The sequence below is a fragment of the Anolis sagrei genome, chromosome X (assembly GCF_037176765.1).
Source record: "Anolis sagrei isolate rAnoSag1 chromosome X, rAnoSag1.mat, whole genome shotgun sequence".
Classification (NCBI taxonomy): Eukaryota; Metazoa; Chordata; class Lepidosauria; order Squamata; family Dactyloidae; genus Anolis; species Anolis sagrei.
This window is the reverse complement of record NC_090034.1, coordinates 35,831,377-35,852,742: the sequence shown is the minus strand read 5'-3', so window position 1 is coordinate 35,852,742 and position 21,366 is coordinate 35,831,377. Positions and strand designations below refer to the sequence as shown.

General features: G+C 45.5%; 1 protein-coding gene across 2 annotated transcripts in view; it reads right to left on the bottom strand.

Moving 5' to 3' along the window:
* Nucleotides 1-18,206, bottom strand: part of ZDHHC8 (zinc finger DHHC-type palmitoyltransferase 8) — a 141,671-nt gene extending 123,465 nt beyond the window's left edge. Inside the window, exon 1 of one of the 2 annotated variants that reach the window (XM_060785700.2) lies at nucleotides 17,857-18,206. In XM_060785700.2, the coding sequence (XP_060641683.2) occupies nucleotides 17,857-17,960 (104 nt within the window). In that variant the 5' untranslated portion in view covers nucleotides 17,961-18,206. The remainder of the gene's footprint in view (nucleotides 1-17,856) is intronic. The other variant, XM_060785701.2, reaches the window with a different exon arrangement.
* Nucleotides 18,207-21,366: the final 3,160 nt, after the last annotated feature.

Here is a 21,366-nt window from a genome sequence, read left to right as displayed (position 1 = left end):
GTTAATTGTTAACTATGGTTTTTTTGTACATTGTGTGTAAATTGTATAGGCATCGAATCCTGCCTTTTTTGTAAGCCGCCCTGAGTCCCCCCCCCCCCCCCCCGGGGGTTGAGAAGAGCGGGGTAAAAGTACCCGAAATAAAAAATAAATAAATAAACAGGAATGATAGTAAGTGTGTTGGCACTTTTGGGTCCTGCCTCCCACTGAAACCTGGCCCCTGTGACCATCTCGCAAACTGCACTTGGTCCCTGAGCTGCGGAGAGTCTCCACCCAGGTTTTAAGTGCCTTGCTTTGAATGCATTTTCCTGAAAATTACAGAAGACTCAAACACAAGAGCATCCTAAGTTGGCCTCTTTCCCTCTCAACTGCACTTAGCTTTCATAATGCATGCTGTCCGTATAGTCTTTAACATGAAGCGACATCTACAACATGTTTGAACAAAACACATCTAATTAAGCCTCAGTCTTCCAGTGAACTGAATTAGACCACCACCTGGCATTCCACTAAAAGCAATCCCAGCGGAGAGGGGGGGGGGGTCAAGGCAGCATAAGAGAGCACACGAGCTGCCCAAGTCTACAGTCTTCTCAGGCCGGCGAACAAAAGCGCAACAGCACTTCCCAACTGAATAGACGAGATTATGAGCGAGGTAGGTTACCTGGAGTAAGTGGAAAAGAGTTATCGATCGGCAGCAGAATGGAGTCAAGCTGCCATACAGGAGAGGAAGCAGTTAAGCACACAAGGACGGTCAGCACAGATATGGTGGCATGGAGAACCACAAGTTCATGCTGCTCAAATGCAGCAGGAGGGTGGCAAAAGTCCCACTTATCCTCTAATGTTGCCATTTTGTAGCTTCACTTGTGTTTTGTTTTAAAACAAGGTGTGCCCTGCTTTGAAATCACTGAACACACCTGGAGGCATCACTTGCCTCCAAAATCAGGTGCACACTCCCTATACATCTTATTTTAAAGTGACAGTGTACCCACTTTTATGTCACCATTGTGTGGCCAAATGGCAGCAGGTGGCACCTCTAGGTGGGTTGGATCACTGGAAATTGCCCCCAACTGGTAAAATAAAACGATGATGATGATGATGATGATGATGATTATATTTCTACCCTGCTTTAGCTCTCTCAAAAGAGACCCAAAGCTGCTAAGCTAATACTAAAACAAAATAACACATTTATTACATTTATTACATTTATTTATTACCCGCCTCAAGCCACAAGGAGAGGTGGGCAATATATGTATTATTAGAAGGAGTGTTGTTGTTGTTGTTGTTGTTATCTAAAATAATAATAATAATAATAATTTGTTGTTTATTTGTTCAGTCACTTCCAGGAAGAGTCGGAAGACTCTTCCTACTCTTCCGACTCTTCCTGGACCAGCCCACGCCAGAGCTCCCTGTTGGCCGTCACCACCCCCAGCTCCTTCAGAGTCAAGCCAGTCACTTCAAGGATACCATCCGTCCATCTTGCCCTTGGTCGGCCCCTCTTCCTTTTTCCTTCCATTTTCCCCAGCATCATTATCTTCTCTAAGCTTTCCTGTCTTCTCATGAAGTGGCCAAAGTACTTCATCTTTGCCCCTAATATCCTTCCCTCCAGTGAGCAGTCAAGCTTTATTTCCTGAAGCATGGACTAGTTGGATCTTCTCGTGGTCCAAGGCACTCTCAAAATTTTCCTCCAACACCACAGTTAAAAAGCATCTATTTTTCTTCGCTCTGTCTTCCTAATGGTTCGGCTCTCACATCCGTAGCTTACTACAGGGAATACCGTTGCTTTAACTATGCGGATCTTCGTTGCAGTGTGATGTCTCTACTCTTCACTATTTTATCGAATAATAATAGTAATAACAATAATAATACTTTATTTGTATTCCACCCTATCTCCCCGAGGGGACGCAGGACGGATTCCAGCATTTACAGACAAAAACATACACAAGGCAAACATTCAATGCCTCGAAACAATGAAATACAGATTCACAGATCATGTGGATGGCATGACTGCATGGAGCGCCATTTACCTTCCCACCAAGATGGTACCTACTGAACTACTCACATTTGCATGTTTCCAACTGCTGGGTTGGAAGAAGCTGAGGCTAACAGGCCAGCCTTCCAGTCAGCAATTTCAGCAGCTCAACGGTTTAACCCGTTGTACCACCGCAATGTTTTTAAAGCCTAAAAAACATATAAATATTATAACAGGATTAAACATTGGAAGGACTCAAAATAATACTATGCTCCTATGCTATTAGTAACCCAAGGATTATTAGGTATCTAAAAATCAACCAGGAGGAAGGGAATGGGGCACCCTGTTTGTGTCCAGTCTTGCTCTCCCAACCGCTGCCGCTTTACTCATTTTTAGGGTTAGCAACGACCAGCACAGGGATTACTCTGGCTTTTCATTTCACATAGACAACCCGTTTGGCAAATGACTTTCTATTCATTGAACTCAATTGTTATTACAATGGTCAATGCTAAATCCAAACAGCCAGAAAAAGAATTCCAATAGCATTTTGCTGAAAACGCTCTTATTGTAGTGACCCTGAATTTGTGGCCCACCAAAGTAATCCATGTGTCCTGTACTGGAGCATACCATATGTTCGACATCTTCTTGCTCTGGGATAACGTTAGTGATAGTCCTTCTTTTTATTATTAAACATTGCCATATCTGGCAAAAAGGAAGGTTTTAATTAACATGGTAAGGGATTTATTTAAAAGTAAACACTGTAGATGAATTCAAGGGAATGGTTTTATAGTTGTATGTTGTCTTCTGTATGTATCCCAGTATCCTCAATCTGGATATGTAAAATTTTCTGTTTGTTGGTAAATAAGTATGTTTTATGTTGTAATTCTAAGTCATAACGTAAAACATTAGGAAAACATCACTGTTAAAACAGTGACATCAAAAGCAATTGCAGGCAAAATACAAAACAAAGTAGTGTAACAATCTATACACATAATAAAAGTGAAAAAATGTATGTGTGTATGTGGCTGGGGTATCCACATACACATATACACACAGACAAGCACTTGCTTCCTGAAAAAGCTATAGCCCCCATGACTGAGGATACACCAGTGGCCCTCCCTCCAATGACATTGCAGGTTATAGTGAGCACCATGAACATGTACAAGAGCCCTGTCAATGTCCTCCACAAACACCATCCTGCCCACCACTCAAGTGAAGGCTTTCATACAGGGACAATTCCATCCTCCACCACAGACATCCCAGTGTTTCTGACTCTCACCATTAGCGTGGAATTTGCATGACCCCACACACTGCCTTTCCCTTAACCCTTTCCTATACTTTTCTGTGGCAGGCAGCAAACAGAGGAATTGATCAGCAACTGAACATGTTAGAGAGGTTTGGGGAGAATTCATCATAATTTATAGGAGTTGTAGATCCTGGGATGTATAGTTCACCTGCAATCTAAGAGCACTCTGAACGCCACCAATGATGGACCTGGAACTACCTTGGCACAAAAAAAAAAAAACCGCTGGATGGATTTATAGGAGTTGTAGTTCACCTACATCCAGAGCGCGCTACGACCCCAAACAATGATGGATCTGGACCAAACTTGGCATGTATACCCGATTTGCCCAAATTTGAATATTGGTAGGTTTTGAGGAGAATTGGCCTGGACATTTTGGAGTTATAGGTACTGGGATGTATAGTTCACCTCCAATAATGAGCACTGTGAACTCCGCCAAAGATGGAATTGGTCTATACTTGGCACACAGAGCCCCCATGGCTAGCAAAAAATACTGGAGGTCTTTGGGGGGAATTCACCTTGATTTGGGGGAGTTGTGGTTCACCAACATCCAGAGACCACTGTGAACCCAAACACTGATGGATCTGGATCAAACTTGGTACACATACCTGATATGCCAAAATTTGATTACTGTAGGGGTTTGGAGGGAACTGACCATCCTTTCTGGGAGTTGTCGTTCACCCACAACCAGAGAATCTGTGACCTCCACTGATGATGGACCTGTACAAAACATGGCACACAGAACCGCCATGACTATCTCAGCCTGCTGGAGGGGTTTGAGGGGATTGCCTCATCATAGTGGGAGTTGTAGTTTACCCTGTAGCCAGAGAGCACACTGAACCCCACCAATGATGCATCTAGAGCAAACCTGCCCAACATAACAAACTATAAGTACTGATGGAGTTTTTTGGGAGTTAACCTGGTATGATGTGATAGTTCATCCACAACCTTATGTATTTTGTACAATTAAAAAGTGACTTTTTCAGGTAACCCGAGCAACGCCGGGTACCAAAGCTAGTAAATAATAAAAACAGTTGATTCATAAAATCTAAAATTGTCCAAAAGATATATAAGATGCTGCTTTCTTTCTAATTTTAAGATGTATAAAACAGCCACTTGATAAGCGACATACGGGAGTGCATATGCCCGTATGTTCTCCTTTGGACTCTGAGACTCTTACAATAATCTGGCTCAGAAATCTCCTTCTTATGTTTCTATAAAAAGGACAATGTAAAATATAACATTTGATATCTTCCAGTTCACCGAGCCTACAGGGACCCACTTGCCATTCCACAGGGACCTAATGAAATTTGCCCTCAAGGTATGCGGAGGGCACACTTTGGAAACGCACGCCTCCCATAAGGGGTCGCTAGTTAAGTCAAGAAGGGTAGCAAGAAATACACGCATTCTTCTCCAAATGAGGGTGAGAAATTTTGAGTGACAGACCAAGCTGACATTTCGATTCGCATCCTGGGAAAATAGCCAGTTTTTTTTTTATATCCCAGAGGTTAATGATTTTTAGTGAAGACAAGGAATAGGTTTGCCAAAAAGTAAACAGCATACTAACCCACCTATCCCCTTTCCCAGAATGCCCAAAGAATTAATTGAATAACCATTCAGAGAGGCCACCCAGTTTTTAAAAAAATATTTGAACAATTTCAGGTGAGCTCAGACTGAAGCCTGAACACACAGAATTGTTGTTGTTGCTATCATTTATTTCTATGGAGTCATCAAATGTGTATAGCGCATTATTATAAAATTGTCTTCAAAAATTATTTTGTATTATCCCAGGCTAGTCAAACGGCTTCTCCTTCCATCCTTCCAATGGAAATTTCAGTATCATATAAAATTTGTAATTTGCCCTGGAATATTTTAAGTGCCAGAGGCCACTAGTTGACAATCATTAGAATACACACACATATAGTAAAGGTAAAGCTTTCTCCTTGACATTAAGTCTAGTCAAGTCTGACTCGGGGTGGTGGTGGTGCTCATCTCCATTACTAAGCCAAAGAGCCAGCATGGTCTGTAGACAGGGGCGGCTCAACCCATTACGTAAAGTAAGCATTTGCAGTATAGTTGATTTTGCCCAGTGGCGCTCTTGAGGGAAAATAGTCCTTGACATATGCGGGTTGTAGTTACTGGGATGTATAGTTCTCTTACAATCAAAGAGCATTCTGAACTCCACCAATGATGAAATTGAACCAAATATGGCACACAGAAAATATATATCAGTGATTGGTTGGGGGGGGGGGGGAGGTGGGCGGCGGCAAAATGCTGTTTGCTTACCGTTGAAAATTACCTCGGGCCGCCTCTGTCTGTAGATGCCTCTTAGGTCATGTGGCCGGCATGACTACACGGAGCGCCGTTACCTTCCTGCCGAAGCAGTGCCTATTGATCTACTTATCTTTGCATGTTTTTGAACTGCTAGGTTGGCAGAAGCTGGGGCTAACAACGAGAGCTCACCCCATCCGCAGATTCAAACCGCTAACCTTTCGGACAGCAGCTTAGTGGTTTAACCCACTATGCCACCACGCCCCCCCCCCCCCACACACACGGATCACTGTGTTCTTATTAATGCTGTTTAAGATGCAATTTCCAGAACAGCAATTTTTGAAAGAGAATGCACAATTGACAGGCAGAGGTCATTTATTTTGCTGCCTGGAATTGTTTTTCCAAACTGTCCCCCTCTCGATAATGTCTCACTATATCCACTGAGGAAGGTAATTCAAATTCAGGAAAGGTTAGGTACAGTAAGAGTCCTGCAGTCCTGATGTTTCTCCATTTCATTGTCCCCATAAAATTATTTTTAATTATATAAAGAGGCACAGATAATGTTACACCTGTCACAATTTAATGTCTCATAATATTTCCTCATTTGAACAGCATCATATCTACACAAATGTATGCGCTAATATACACATCCTTTGATTATAGGAGCTGTGGTGGTGCACTGGGTTAAACCCTTGTGCTGCTGAACTGCTGACCCAAAGGTCAGCAGTTCAAATCCACGAGATGGGGTGAGCTCCCATCTGTCAGCTCAAGTTCCTGCCAACCTAGCAGTTCGAAAACATGCAAATGTGAACAGATAAATAGGTATCACTTTGGTGGGAAAAGGGAAAGAGACACTCCAAGCAATCTTGCTGACCACACAACCAGGAGGTGACAACACAGGTTCCTCAGTTTGAAAATGGAGCACATCCCCAGAGCCAGAGATGAGCACTGCCTCCAGACGCCGGAATGCAAGAAGTCTTTGCCTTTGTTTGTGTTTGTGTGTCTCATTGTATATGACTGTAAAGACTTTGAATGTTTGCCTATGTATGTAAATGCTGTAATTTGCTGAGTCCCCTAGGAGAGAAGGGTGGAATATAAATAAAGTGTATTATTATTATTATTATTATTATTATTATTATTTCAGAAAACTGTTCTCCGTTTTTAGTGTATGGTGTGTTGGGTTGCGAAGTGTTACCAGGTATGACAAATAGACACTCAACTTCTTTTTGTGTGTTCCACTCATTACAGTCTTTGGAATCCAGACCTTGGGATTGGAAGGGTCCAGGCAAAGGCCCTAAATACCATGGGATCAATCCCATTTCTAGAAGAGGCAAAAACCATTCCTGATCTGTGTACTTGAACTCCGCCCAGTGTATAATGTCGTCTGCATGGCTAAGACATCTGCAGGATGGATTGAATGCAGCAGGTTGCCTAGAGATATCCTGGTTGGCAAGATGGAAGAAAAATAAACAGAACACTTTATATAAGGGGCTGGCCATCTTTCATTTACTCTTCGAAGAGTTCAAGGCTGGCGCCCAGTGTTTTTAAATGAGGGAGAAACATCTTGAGAAAGTAATTACTTAAACACACAGAGAAACCAAAACAGAAATGCTGTTGCATCCACCTGAAAGGTCCCCAACTGAAATCCTTCATAAGTAGGGACATTGCGTTTTGCTCTATTTCTACCTAACAGGAAATTCTTGACTTTGGAGAGCCTTATGGCACTTCCTGCATTTTGTGAATGCATCAATGAAAAGGTATCTTTTAAGACAGGTGGTGGCAAAGAGGAAGACAAAATAAGAATAGGTCTAATAGTCTGGTCAGGTTTTTGTTCTGCTGACAGAGATGGAAGGGGCTGGAGAGAAAAGAAGGTGTTAGATGACAATGCTTATTAGCATAATGGGAATATGTATTGAAACTGGACCATGGGTCCCTATGGAAACCTTTCTTGAGTGAATCAAAGTGGTGAGTGAAGGGGGAAAAACAACCTACAGTGGCTGATTAGGTCAGAGTGGAAAACCCAAGTTCAACCAAAGTGTTTACCAATGAATATGCTACCATCTTTAGGTCTTATTATTATTATTGAAATATATTTTAATATATGCATTTTACTTAATGTTTTTAAGATGGTGTGTTTTAACTAAGTTGTGCCCTGCCTCAAGCTGTGAAGAAAGGTAGGTAAGAAATAAACATCATCATCATCATCATCATCATCATCATCATCATCACAATTCTAGGAAGTGCAGCTGGCGGATCAGCCAAAGGTAATAATAAGCACTCCTGACCATTGTTATATCTCCCTGGGCTGACATTTGGAGAGACAGATCCAGGAGCCCTTGTCCCAAGCTACAAACACAGTCTTCCAGGGGGAATGTAACCCCATCCAGAACTGATTGACACAACTCCATCCAAAGATTAGGACCTTTGGTGGCAAGCACCTCTGCTTTGTCTGGATTCAGTTTCAATGTGTTTTCCTCATCCAGCCCATTACTTTCTCCAAACGTTCATTCAGAGGAGACACACTATCCTTAACTGAGGCTGTTTTGGAGGGCATGGAGAAATATATTTGATAGCACCCCACGCCATGCCTATGGGTGATCTCTCCCAGAGGTTTCATGTAAATATTAAAAAGCATTGGGATAGAACGGTCCCTTGTGGGAATGGATGCTGTATAACCACTCCTATTTTTGAGGAGCAGCTGGCTGTGAGTACGGCCAGAAACACTGCAACACAGTGCATTTGATTCCCAAGGCTCCTTTCAGGCATTCCAGAAGGATACCATGGTTGAAGGTATCAAAAGCCGCTGAAAGATCTTGAAGCACCAAAAGGGAAACACCTCCCCTTGTCAGTATGGAGATGGAGATCATCCACTTAAGCAATTATAATGGTCACAACTCTGTATCCTGCTCTCAAGCTCATTTGAAATGGGTCTAAGAAGTCTTTAACTTTGGCTCTCATGGAAGCAAAACTAGGCCACCCACAACCAAGACAAACGTTTCTCAATATTTTAGGGAATTCCTGGACATACAACTAAAGGATAAAGAGGTTTCGTTGTTGTTGTTGCTGCTGCTGTTCTTGTTTAGGGAAACTCTCTTGCAAAGACCCGTGAGCTCCCAAGATCGAGCTGTGCCATTTGAGGGGGTGAAACCAGGAAGCTGAAAATTGAATGGGGCTGTGGTGGTGCAATGGGTTAAACCCCTGTGCTGCTGCATTGCAGACCTGAAGGTTGGCAATTTGAATTCGTGAGACGGAGTGAGCTCTTGTCTCTCAGCTCCAGCTCCTGCCAACCTAGCAGTTCAAAAACATGAGAATGTGAGTACATAAATAGGTACCGCTTCGACAGGAAAAGACAAAGAGATTCTCCAAGCAATCTTTCTGGCCACATGACCAGGAAGTGATAACGCAGGCTCCTTGGCTTGAAAATGGGAGAAAAAAGCACCTCCCCAGAGCTAGAGATAAGCACCGCCTCCAGAAGCCGGAAATGAAAGGTGAAGCCTCTGCCTTTGTTTGTGTTTGTCTATCCCATTGTTTATGATTGTAAAGGCATTGAATGTTTGCCTATGTATGTAAATGCTGCAATCCGCTCCGAGTCCACGAGGGGAGAAGGGCAGAATATAAATAAAGTGTATTATTATTATTATTATTATTATTATTATTTGCATTGTCAAGTTCAAAGACCCCACCATTTGCATCCATGACAGAGGATGCAAGGGAGTTAGGGCCCAGGAGAATAGTCGATGGGTACATACAAAATTTCTGATGGTTCCTAGAGATACAGATACTAGTACCTCAATAGCCTACAGAGCCACCTTCAAAGGAAGTATCCAAGGTGCTGAACCCTATATAGCTCATCTCCATGAAATGTTTCTTGAAAGTTCAGGCAAAACCCCAAAGTATTTGTAGCCACTACCATGGAGGTCATCTCAGATGAGGAGGGCCACATACATTGCCTTGAATTTGGTATGGAAATGCCCCTAATGAACAAACATTCCCACTGATGTTGGTGCCAAATAACTCTGCTAACAATCTGCCTCTCGAAAAAAACAAAAACAAACCAACAACCATTGCCTCTTTTTAAATTTTCAGTGGTGCATGATCTAAAGCATCACCTATCCGTGCCCATGTTTGGCAGCAAAACCCACTTTCCAGCTCTGCTGTATAGGCATAGCTGTGATATACAAAAAGCGTTTCATGTTTTGAAATGGCAAATATTTTTTCACCGCCACCTTGCCAAGATGCGAGATTTGATTCCTTAAAAATGCAATGTGGTTCTTTTACAAACAAAAGGCAGAAAGATCAACATAGCTCCCCCTTGGGATAAATGACACTTCAAACAAGCAGAAAACAATATACAAACTTGAATATGCTTATTATCAGTGTTCAGATGTGCACTGGCATCTCTTCAAATCTCCCAAATGAAGGGATTACAATATGAATTCAGAAATCCACAAAGCAAGGAAAAATATTTATTTATGACATTTATACCCCACTTTTCCTCTGGTAAATTGGAGGCTACATACACATTCTCCTTTTCCTTCCCCACCTTTATCCTCACGATAGCATTGAGAGATAGAGAAGATTCTGAAGAACTTTTGTCAAATGTCTTAGTCTTGTTGCAGGATTTCTAGAGTTCAGCACAAGAAGGAGATGAGTTCAACACAAATAGGAGACACAGGGTGCTTAGGAATTCGGTCATTTTTTTTCAAGCTCTAGTCTGTCCCTCCCAACATTCTGAGGGACTGTGAACTGGCCCTTGGCTTTAAAAGCTTGAGGACCCCTGATCTACACCGTAGAATTAATGCAGTTTAAGTAACGTGGCTCAATGCTATGGAATCCGGGGGGGGGGGGGGGAGATTGTAGTTCCGAGAGGCACCAGCCCTTTTCAGCAAAGAAGGCAAAAACCTTCCAGAACTCCAACTCCAGAACTCCAACTCCCAGGTTCCTATAGCACTGAATCATGGCAGTTGAGGTGGATGTCAAACGGCATGAATTCTGCAGTGTAGATCATGGACAAACTGCATCCCTCCAGGTGTTTTGGACATCAACTCCCACAATTCCTAAAAGCCTCAGGCCCCTTCCTTAAGTAGATGAGGGGGAAAAGGAAAGGGCCTGTGGCTGTTAGGAATTGTGGGAGTTAAATTCCAAAACACCTGGAGGGATGAAGTTTGCCCATGCCTGGTGCAGATGCACCCTTAGAATATACTTAAATAGCAATTGTGACTACAAAACTATTGTGTGTGAGTAAAAATAGGCCCCTCTTTCATATTTGCGATTGCTCAGTCATGTTTTCAGCACCTCAGCGTGCATTTACACTGTACATTGAATGCAATTTGGTGCCACTTGGGATGCCCAAGCTCAATGCGATGGAATCCTGGGAGCTGTAGTGTGGCAAGGCCTTTAGTCTTCTCTGCTGAAGAGGGCCAGTGCTTCACCTAACTACAAATCCCAGGATTCCATAACCATTAGAGTGGCAGATGCCTCCTTGGTAGCTGAGAGCAGATTCCAGCCAAGATGCCACAAAACAGTGGTGCCTGCAACAAAGCATTGCAGTGTTCCTGCTCCTTTCATCCCCCTCCCATGCCATTTTCCACTCCCCAGCCCTTGGCAATACTCTTTCCAGTCACTGGGGTATATTTAGTCATCTCAAGGCCTTTGTATGCAAAGGCCAGCTCATTCAAAGGCAGGAACAACTTAACTTCTCATTAAGTAATTGGGTAGAACGTCACCCACTTATGGCTTCTTCTGTCTCGGCAAGTGAAAATACCAAGGTAACCTAAGCTTTCAACATAAACATGAAAATAAAGAGAGGCCTGGAACCCCTCTAAAAGCAGGGGTGGTCAAACACATTTTCATGGAGGGCCCCATCAGCTTTATGGTTGCCTTCAAAGGGCCCCTGAATTCATGGACAGAGCATCAGCGGAGGCAGAGAGAGGGCCAATTATAATTTTTTGACATAATGGTTGGGGATCTTTAGTTTTTACCCAGTTTGGGTCCCTAGATGTTATTGAAGACAACTCTCATGCCTTTTGATTATCCATCATGTGGACTGGGGATCGTGGGGACTGCAACTCAACAGCCCTTCTGGCTCTGAGGTTTAGGAAGGATTAAAGGGCATTTTAAACATCAGACATCCACAAACCTTGTAAAGGTAAAGGTTTCCCCTTGGCATTAAGTCTAGTAGTGTCTGACTCTGGGGGGTGGTGCTCATCTCCATTTTTCAGCCGAAGAGCCAGCGTTGTCCGTAGACACTTCCTAGGTCATGTGGCTGGCATGGCTGCATGGAGAGCTGTTACCTTCCCACCGAAGCAGTACCTATTGATCTACACCAATTGTGGCCCCTTGGGCTCTTTTCTCAGGCCCTCCTCTCACCATCCTATCCTATCCTTCCTTCCTTCTCTCTTTCCTTCCTCATTCCCTGCCTTTCTTCCTTAGTTCCCTCTTTCTCCTTCCCTCCCTCCCTCTTCCCCTTCTACCCTTTCTTCCTCCTTTTCTTCCCTATTTCTCTGTTTCTCCTTTCTTCCCTCTCTCCTTCCCCTTTGTCTTTCCTTCCTTCTCTCTTTCCTCCCTCCACTCCCTTCCTTCCTTTCTTCCTTCCTTCCGTCATTCCTTCCTTCCTTCCATCCTTCTCTCCCTCCCTTCCTTCGTCATTCTGTCCCTGCCTTTCTTTCCCTTCTAAACTTTTGTCCTTCCTTCCTTCCGTCCCCCTTCCTTCCCTCCTTCCCTTTTGTCTTTCCTTCCTTCTCTCTTTCCTCCCTCCCTCCATTCCCTTCCACCCTTCCTTCCACCCTTTTCTTCCTCCCTTCCTGCCTCCCTTCCTGCCTTCCTTCCATCCTTCTCTCCCTCCCTCCCTTCTCTCTTTCCTTTCTCAATCCCTCCCTCCCTTCCTTACCTCCCTCTTTCTCCCTCCTTATTTCACTTCTAAACTTTTTTCTTTCCTTCCTTCCTTCTCTCCTTCCTTCCTTCCCTCCTTCCCCTTTGTCTTTCCTTCCTTGTCTCTTTCCTCCCTCCCTCCATTCCTTTCCACCCTTCCTTCCTTCTCTTCCTCTCTCCCTCCCTCCCTCCCTCCTTTTTTTCCTTCCTCCTTTCCTCCTGGGGGTGTGTTTGTTAGGAGAAGAGATGGTTGATAAGGAACACGAGAACCATGTTTCAAGAGTTAAAAGGGTGTCCCATTGAGGAGGAAAAGGAGGGGAGGCTGACTTTCTGCTGCTCTAGAGACCAGGGCACAAGGGAGCAATGGGTTTATATGGCAGGAAAAGAGATTCGACTGAAAATATTAGGAAAAACTTCCGTAGAGTAAGAGCTGTTGGAGAGTGGCATAAGCTGCCTGGGAGTGTGATGGAGTCTCCTTCTCTGGAGGCTTTTCCACAGAAGATGTCTACTGGGAGTGCTTTGATTGTGCCTTTTTGCATGGCAGGGGATTGTACTGGGTGGCCCTTGGGGGTCTCTTTCAGGTCTAGGATTCTATATCAGTAATAGGCAATGCAGGGTCTAATGCATAGACTTTTTCTCTCCTGTCCACTATCTCATCCTGATGAAGGCTAACCCTTTTGGGATCCAAACATTTCCCATCTTTCCTTCACTTTCTGCCTCCAAAATAGAAGAAGAGGAAGGGGAGGAAAAGGCAGGGAGGGACCTGCAGAGAACCCCCTCCCTCCCTTCCAGCGCACCCACCCCATGCGGCCCCCAAGTTGGAAAGTTTGCCCATGCCTGATCAAGACACATTTGCATGTTTTCAAGCTACTAGGTTGGTAGAAGCTGGAGTTAACAATGGGACCTCACCCTGTCCCATGGATTCGAACCACCAAAACTTCTGGTCAGCAAGTTCTGCGGCTTAGTGGTTTAACCCGCTGCGCCACTGTGGCCTTGTGCCTAACTTCAAACCCCACTCTCCTAACTAAACAGAACAGACCACAGTCTTCCAGGGGTTCTCATGCCAAATAGTGTAGATAAAATAGCAAAACAACGGACAAAAGCAGCAACCATTTGGCTGATTTTATATTGACAAGCTGCAGTGTGTCCAGAGAAGGGCGACCAAAATGGTCAAAGGTCTGGAAGCCAAGTCGTATGAGGAGATACTCAGGGAACTGGGTCTGTTTAGCCTGCAGGGTTGAGAGGAGACATGAGAGACATATTTACATATTTGAAAGGCTGTCACATTGAGGAGGGAGCAGGCTTAGAATCATAGAATAATAGAGGTGGAAGAGACCACATAGGCAATCTAGTCCAACCCCTTTCTACCATACAGGAAAAGCCCCCTTGACAGATGGCCATCCAACCTCTGTTGAAAAGCCCCCAAGGAAGGGGCCTCCATGACACCCCGAGGCAGAGAGGTCCACTGCTGAACAGCTCTTCTTACAGTCAGGAAGTTCTCCTTAATGTTCAGATGGAATCTCCTCTCATGTAATTTGAACCCACGGCCACATTGAGTTCTAGTCTCCAGGGCAGCAAAAATGAAACTTTACTCTCTTTTCCTTAAGACATCATTTCAGATATTTAAACCCATCTGCTCTCAAGCTTCTCCTCTCCAGGCTCAACAGACCCAGTTTCTTTTCTGCTAGGACGCAATGGAGCAATGGATTGAAACAGCAAGAAAAGAGTTTCCATCTGAATATTAGGAAGCACTTCCTGACAGTAAGAGTCGTTTGGCAATGGAACATACTGCCTCGGAAGGTGGTGGAGTCTCTTTCTTTGGATGTGTTTAAGCAAAGGCTGGAGGGACATCTGTCGGGGGTGTTCGGGGGTGTTCCTGCATGGCAGAATGGGGTTGGACTAAATCAAGCATGGACAAACTTGGGCCCACCTGGAGGGCCCAAGTTTGCCCATGCCTGGACTAGATGGTCCCTGGGTCTCTTCCAACTTTAGGATTCTATCATCTGTGAAACTGAATTCAGCCCTAGACCTGAAAAGACGTTTTCCACCTTTGCTCTACAGCAGGCCTTTACAACTTGTGTCCCTCCAGATGTTTTGGACTTCAGCTCCCATCATTCCTGACCATTAGATAAGCTGGCTAGGGGTTCTGGGAACTGGAGGTCCAAATAGCTGGAGGGTCACTGGTTGTGCAGGCCTGCTCCAGAGCAAGCAACAAATGTTTAGCTATCCCTAGTTTGATGTGCTGTGGGATGTATTACATATTACCAGTCACATCACAGATGGCATTTCTACACTGACTGCTTAATATGGATTGAAGGCACCTCGAAAATGGGGTGTCCAAAGGGCGCAGGGTGTGAATACATGCAGGAATGTGCTTTAGACGCCATAGGCCAGTGTTTCCCAACCTGGGGGTCAGGACTTTTGGCCTCCCCTAACAGGTTTTCCTCCACATCAAGAGCTTGCTTAGACTGTATGCCTCTTGGGGTCACTAGTGATGTATGAGTTGGGCAGGACGGATAGGGACTAATAGGGACAAAAGCCTGGCTCAGCATGATGTGAGACTGCCAGGCGTTGGCTACACAGTCACTCTGGAGGACCTAGAGCAATGTTTCTCAACCTGGGGATCGGAACCCCTGGGGGGGAGATTGTGAGGGGGCATCAGAGAGGTTGCCAAAGACCACCAGGAAACGCAGCACTTTCTGTTGGTCATGGGGGTTCTGTGTGGGAAGTTTGGTCCAATTCTATCATTGATGGGGTTCAGAATACTCTTTGATAGTAGGTGAACTATAAATCCCAGCAACTACAACTCCCAAATGCCAAGATCTATTTTCCCTAAACTCCACCAGTGTTCACATTTGGGCATATTGAGGAATTGTCCCAAGTTTGGTCCAGATCCTTCACTGTTTGAGTCCACAGTGCTTTCTGGATGTAGGTGAACTATAAGTCCAAAACTCAAGGTCAATATCCACCACACCCTTCCAGTATTTTCTGTTGGTCGTGGGAGTTCTGTGTGCCAAGTTTGGTTCAATTCCACTGCTGGTGGAGTTCATAATGATCTTTGATTGTAAATGAACTACAAATCCCAGCAACTACAACTCCCAAATGACAAAATCAATCCTCCTCAACCACACCAGTATTCAAATTTGCGCGTGTAGGGTATTTGTGCCAAATTTGGTCCAGAGAATGAAAATGCATCCTGCATATCAGATATTTACATTACGATTCATAACAGTAGCAAAATTACAGTTCTGAAGTAGCAACAAAAATAATTTTATGGTTGAGGGTCACCACAACATGTAGTAAGGGGTCACGGCATTAGGAAGGTTGAGAAACACTGCCTTAGGCAAAGAGAAGCGAAATGGGGGGAATACTCTGAAATAGGCAATCTAAGGTGCATCAGCACACATAGGTGAGTATCGAAAGGGGAAGTTGTGTGTGTGAGTGTGAGGGTGGGGAGCTGAATCCTCCATGGCCATGAAGCTATGGATACTACAGATCCTAGAACCGGGTTGGAGTCAAACTCTCACTCCCCAGACCTTGACCCAGTTCTTGTACTTTCTATGAGATCAGGCCACATTCAACCTCTGTCGCTTTCATCCCACATTACTTGGTCAGTGCAGATGTGCCCAGGAACAGCCACCTGTATTCTGGAGTGCTGTGACTGACTCAGCCAGGGTTGCCCTTGGACCCATCTGTCAAACTGCTCATAGCACTGGAAAGCTTCTCCTAATATTCACAACAAAATAATGTGAAACCATTAGATCTGACTTGACCCCAGGAGCAAATCCAGTGGAGCCTTTCTTAAGAAATGGCTCGGTGGCTGAGAAAGGCAATCTGAGTTGTACAAAAAGAAACCTGCAGCCCGAGACGATTGCCCCAAATATAGATGACACATCGGCCCTCCTGCCTGTGTCTTAACCTTGCTCAAAGAATTCAATGCAGTCGCCGCAACTGAAGCCCCAAAATGATTTCCCCACCTTCAAAAGAGGCATATCACCCAACACTTCTGCAGCAAGTGGGAAGGAAGATAGCAGGGACTACGGTTTAGGACCTTGGCGGTTTCACATGCTGGTGGAAATGAGACACCGAAGGATAAGGACGGCGGGCGAGAAACCACAGAAATCACATCATTCATTCCAAACACAGGGGAAGAGGAACATCTCCGTTTCCTGCCCAAATGACAACAATGTCCCTGCCTGCTCAGTGTGTATCTTGGGACGGCTTTTTGTGACGGAGGGCCACCGTGCAAAAGGCCCTGCTTCCGTCTTTTTTCTGAGAGCAGAGGCAGAGAGACACGCTCCGATGGGAAACCAGGGGCACATTCGACTGAAGCCAACCCAAAGTTGGCTTTTTGAGCACTTGCCGTGGCACGAAGACCGCTTGTATGCATCGCCTATAAATAGAAAAGGCTTGGAGGGAGCAGTGAGAAGAGGAGAAGCGAGATGCAAGGGCTGGGGAGAGCTCATCTGAGAAAGTGCCAGCGTTCTTCCAAAGTAGTTTGGGGTCGAGCAAATGCCACATGCACAAAAGTGAGGCCATGAAATGTAGACTGCTTGAACCATTCTTTTTCGCTCCCTCGCCAGTAGCAAGTGAAGGCAGTCTAGCAAGAAACGAAACGCTATATTGGGGACACACAGGGACAAGTCGCATTGGCAGTGGGGTGGGAATGGAGGGAAAGGTGCTGCTCGGCTTTGCCTCCAACATGCTCAGGTGGAGTCCAAACAGCACAGTGGATACAAAGGATTCCTCTTTGAAATTGTGATTCTTCCTGCCAACTGAAGGAACCCCCACAAGTCCAAATTGGAGCACGCCAAGCAAGACTTGAGCCCGAGTTGATGGGAAGGGAAAGGGGACAATGGGCTGGACTGGGGGGGGGGGGGGGGTGTCTCAAAATAGACCTGGGAGAAAAGGCTGCCAAGGGGTCCCTTTGGGGGTCTTTGTACCCCTAGCGTTGTTCCAAAAGGCGCAGTGACACCTTAAATGGCGGAGTTTCCAGCACCATTCAAAGCATGAGGCTGACCTCCATTCAAAAAATAAAAGAACTTTTGCTTGGCTCCATTGCTCCCTCCAAAACCCCGAAGGCATTTGCTGCAGTCTCTCCTCTTGAAGAGGGACAACAACAGCCCGGCAATGCTGGTCCTGGGGAAGCCGAGGCAGCTGGGGCTGGCGGGGATGGGGGGCCGGGGCTGGGGGGCTCCAGGGCAGCAAGGCAAGGCTCCTTTCCCCTCTCTGCAGGGGATGGGGATGCTGGGAGGCGCAACCCAGGCTTGGAGGAGGACAGACTGGGTTGGGAGAAAGCTGCCTTCAAGGGCTCGCCTCTCGCCTCTCCCGTGGGCACCTCCCGGGCGCCAAGTCTTCCCCTCTTTCCCCACAGCCGGGGAGCCCCTCTCCCCTCTCCCCCCCCCCCAGCCCTTCGGATTGCAAGCCCCCTCCCCTCCCCATCTCTTACGTGAAGACGAAGAAGAGGGTGGTGGAGCCCACGAGCAAGGCGGCCGCCGTGGAGACCGGGATGTACTTGGTGGGTTTCCAGCCCTTCGCGATGCTGCCGGGCATCCTGTAGCTCCCACATCCCTAGGAGGCGAGCGCCAGGAGGCAGAGGGTGGGCCCCACGCGAGGCAGAGAAGATAGGGGAATATGGGGGGCAAGGGGGAGAGGAGGAGGAGGAAGGAGGAGGAGGAGGATGAGGAGAAGGAGAAGGAAGAGAAGAGAGGGAAGGAGGCAGAGAGCGGGGGGAGGGAGAGAAGAGAGGCAGGCAGGCAGGCAGGGAGAACAGCTGACCTCTCCGCGCAGGAAATCCCACCCACTCGGGGCCAGCCCACTCGGCTGATGTCAAGCAGCCCCTTAAGGTAGAACTGCCGAGAGGAGGCCAGGCCAGACTGCCTACTTGCCCCTTTCTCCCCATCCCGCAGCCTTGGGGCAGGAGAGCATGGGATGCACAGGGCCCTCTGCAGGACCAGGCACATCACTATCATCATAACAACCACAACAAGAAAAACAGGAATTAAGAGTAATAATAATAATAATACTTTTGTATTTCTAATAATAATAATAATAATAATAATAATACTTTATTTATACCCCGCCACCATCTCCCCCAACGGCGGCTTACATAAGGCCAAGCCCAAACAGCAAATTACAATACAGTAAAATACAATAAAATGAACACCGAAACGCAAGCAACAACACAGTAAAATACAAAAACATGATGAATACAATAAGCAATGAACACAAAACATAAAAATGCAATGAACAATCACAATAACAGTGAGCGGGCCGCATGTACAACAGAATGATTAAAAACTCAAGGTGAGATAAAAGGAGTAGGTTATTTGCAAGGGAGATCTCAGGGAAGCAGGGCAGTAAACAGGCCTTCGTACAAGAGGAGGTGTATAATAATAATAATAAGACTGACAAAGTTTTGGAACACAATACACCAGACATCAGATTGTGGAAAAGAAAAAAGTCTGGATTATTGACGTTGCCATACCAGGTGACAGCCGCATTGAGGAAAAACAACAAGAAAAACTCAGCCACTACCAAGACCTCAAAATCGAACTGCAGAGGTTCTGGCTTAAACCAGTCCAGGTGGTCCCAGTGGTCATTGGTGCACTGGGTGCCGTTCCAAAAGATCTCAGCCGGCATTTGGAAACAATAAACATTGACAAAATCACGATTTGTCAACTGCAAAAGGCCACCTTACTTGGATCTGCAAGAATCATTCAAAAATACATCACACAGTCCTAGACACTTGGGAAGTGTTCGATTTGTGATTTTGTGATACGAAATCCAGCATATAGATCTCGTTTGCTATGACATACTGTGCTTTTGTGTCAGAATAATAATAATAATAATAATAATAATAATAATAATAATAATTTAAAGATTGAACTACAAAGACTCTGGCACAAGCCAGTCAAGGTGGTCCCAGTGGTGATCGGCACACTGGGTGCAGTGCCTAAAGACCTTGGCCTGCACTTAAACACAATCGGCACTGACAAAATAACCACCTGCCAGCTGCAGAAGGCCACCTTACTGGGATCTGCATGCATTGTTTACCGATACATCACACAGTCCTAGACACTTGGGAAGTGTCCAATGTGTGGTACAATACAACAGCCAGCAGAGTGATCTTGGCTGCTGTGGACTCATCTTGTTGTGTTAATAATAATAATAATAATAATAATAGTAATAATAGCTTACACAATATGAGGTTTTAAAGATCAAACTGCTAAGACTCTGGCACAAGCCAATCATAGTGGTCCCAGTTGTGATGGGCACACTGGGTGCAGTGCTTCAAGACCTTGGCCTGCACTTAAAAACAATGGATTTTGACAAAATTACCACCTGTCAGCTGCAAAAGATGACCCTACTCGAATCTGCGCGCATTATTTGTCGATACATCACACAGTCCTAGGCGTAGTACTTACTTAGGTGATCCATCGTTGGCCGAGTAGGATAGTCTTTCAGGATCAGTATTATGGTGGGTCCGTAGGTGACTGTGGAGCCCTATTCATGATCTGCATCTTCTCCCGCAGTGAGGGCATTGGTTTCCAGGTGGAAGGCAGTCTCGGTCGGGGTTGGCTTGACGTGCCTTCCTCTTGGCACATTTCTTTCTTTCACCCTCCATTCGTGCCTCTTCAAATTCTGCAGCACTGCTAGTCACAGCTGACCTCCAAATGGAACGCTCAAGGGCCAGGGCTTCCCAGTTCTCAGTGTCTATGCCAGAGTTTTTAAGGTTGGCTTTGAGCCCATCTTTTAATCTCTTTTCCTGTCCACCAACATTCCATTTTCCGTTCTTGAGTTTGGAATAGAGCAACTGCTTTGTCAGGCATCCGGACAACATGGCCGGTTCAGCGGAGCTGATGGCGGAGGACCATCGCTTCCATGCAATTGGTCTTTGCTTCTTCCAGCATGCTGACGTTTGTCCGCCTGTCTTCCCAAGAGATTTGCAGGATTTTCTGGAGGCAGCGCTGATGGAATCGTTCCAGGAGTTGCATGTGACGTCTGTAGACTGTCCGCGTTTCGCAGGCATAGAGCAGGGTTGGGAGGACAATAGCTTTATAAACAAGCACCTTGGTATCGGAGAAATGCTGCACTTGCAGAACTCAGGCAGTGTTGTATTTTGGTGCCGATGTTGACTTTGGTGGAGAGGTGGCTGCCAAGGTAGCGGAAATGGTCAACATTTTCTAATGTTGCACCATTAAGCTGTATCGCTGGCATTGGAGAGGGATTGGCTGGTGACTGCTGAAAGAGGACTTTGGTTTTCTCGATGTTCAATGACAGGCCGAGCTTCTCGTATGCTTCTGCAAAGGAGTTTAGAGTGACTTGTTGGTCTTCTTCTGAATGCACACAGATGACATTGTCATCAGCATACTGGAGTTCTATAACAGATGTTGTTGTAACCTTGGTTTTGGCTTTCAGTCTGCTGAGGTTAAACAGCTTGCCATCTGTCCGATAGATGATTTCCACTCCGGTGGGAAGCTTCCCGTTAACAAGATGAAGTATCATAGCGATGAAGATGGAGAATAAAGTTGGGGCGATAACACATCCCTGTTTAACACCTGATTCCACCTTAAATGGGTCACTTTGGGAGCCATTGCTGTCCAAGACTGTTGCCATCATGTCATCATGGAGGAGCCGCAGGATGTTCACAAATTTGTTAGAGCACCCGATTTTTTGAAGGATGGTCCAGAGAGCCCTACGATTCACTTTGTCGAATGCCTTTGCAAGGTCAATGAATGCCATGTACAGAGGTTGATTTTGTTCCCTGCATTTTTCTTGGAGCTATCATGCAGTGAAGATCATGTCCACTCTTCCTCTGGAGGGGCAGAAGCCGTTCTGGGATTCTGGGAGGGTGTCTTCTGAGAGGGGTAGAAGGCGATTTGCAAGAATTCTTGCGAGGATTTTCCGAGCGGAGTTTAGAAGGGAGATACCGCGATAGTTTCCGCAATCTGTTCTT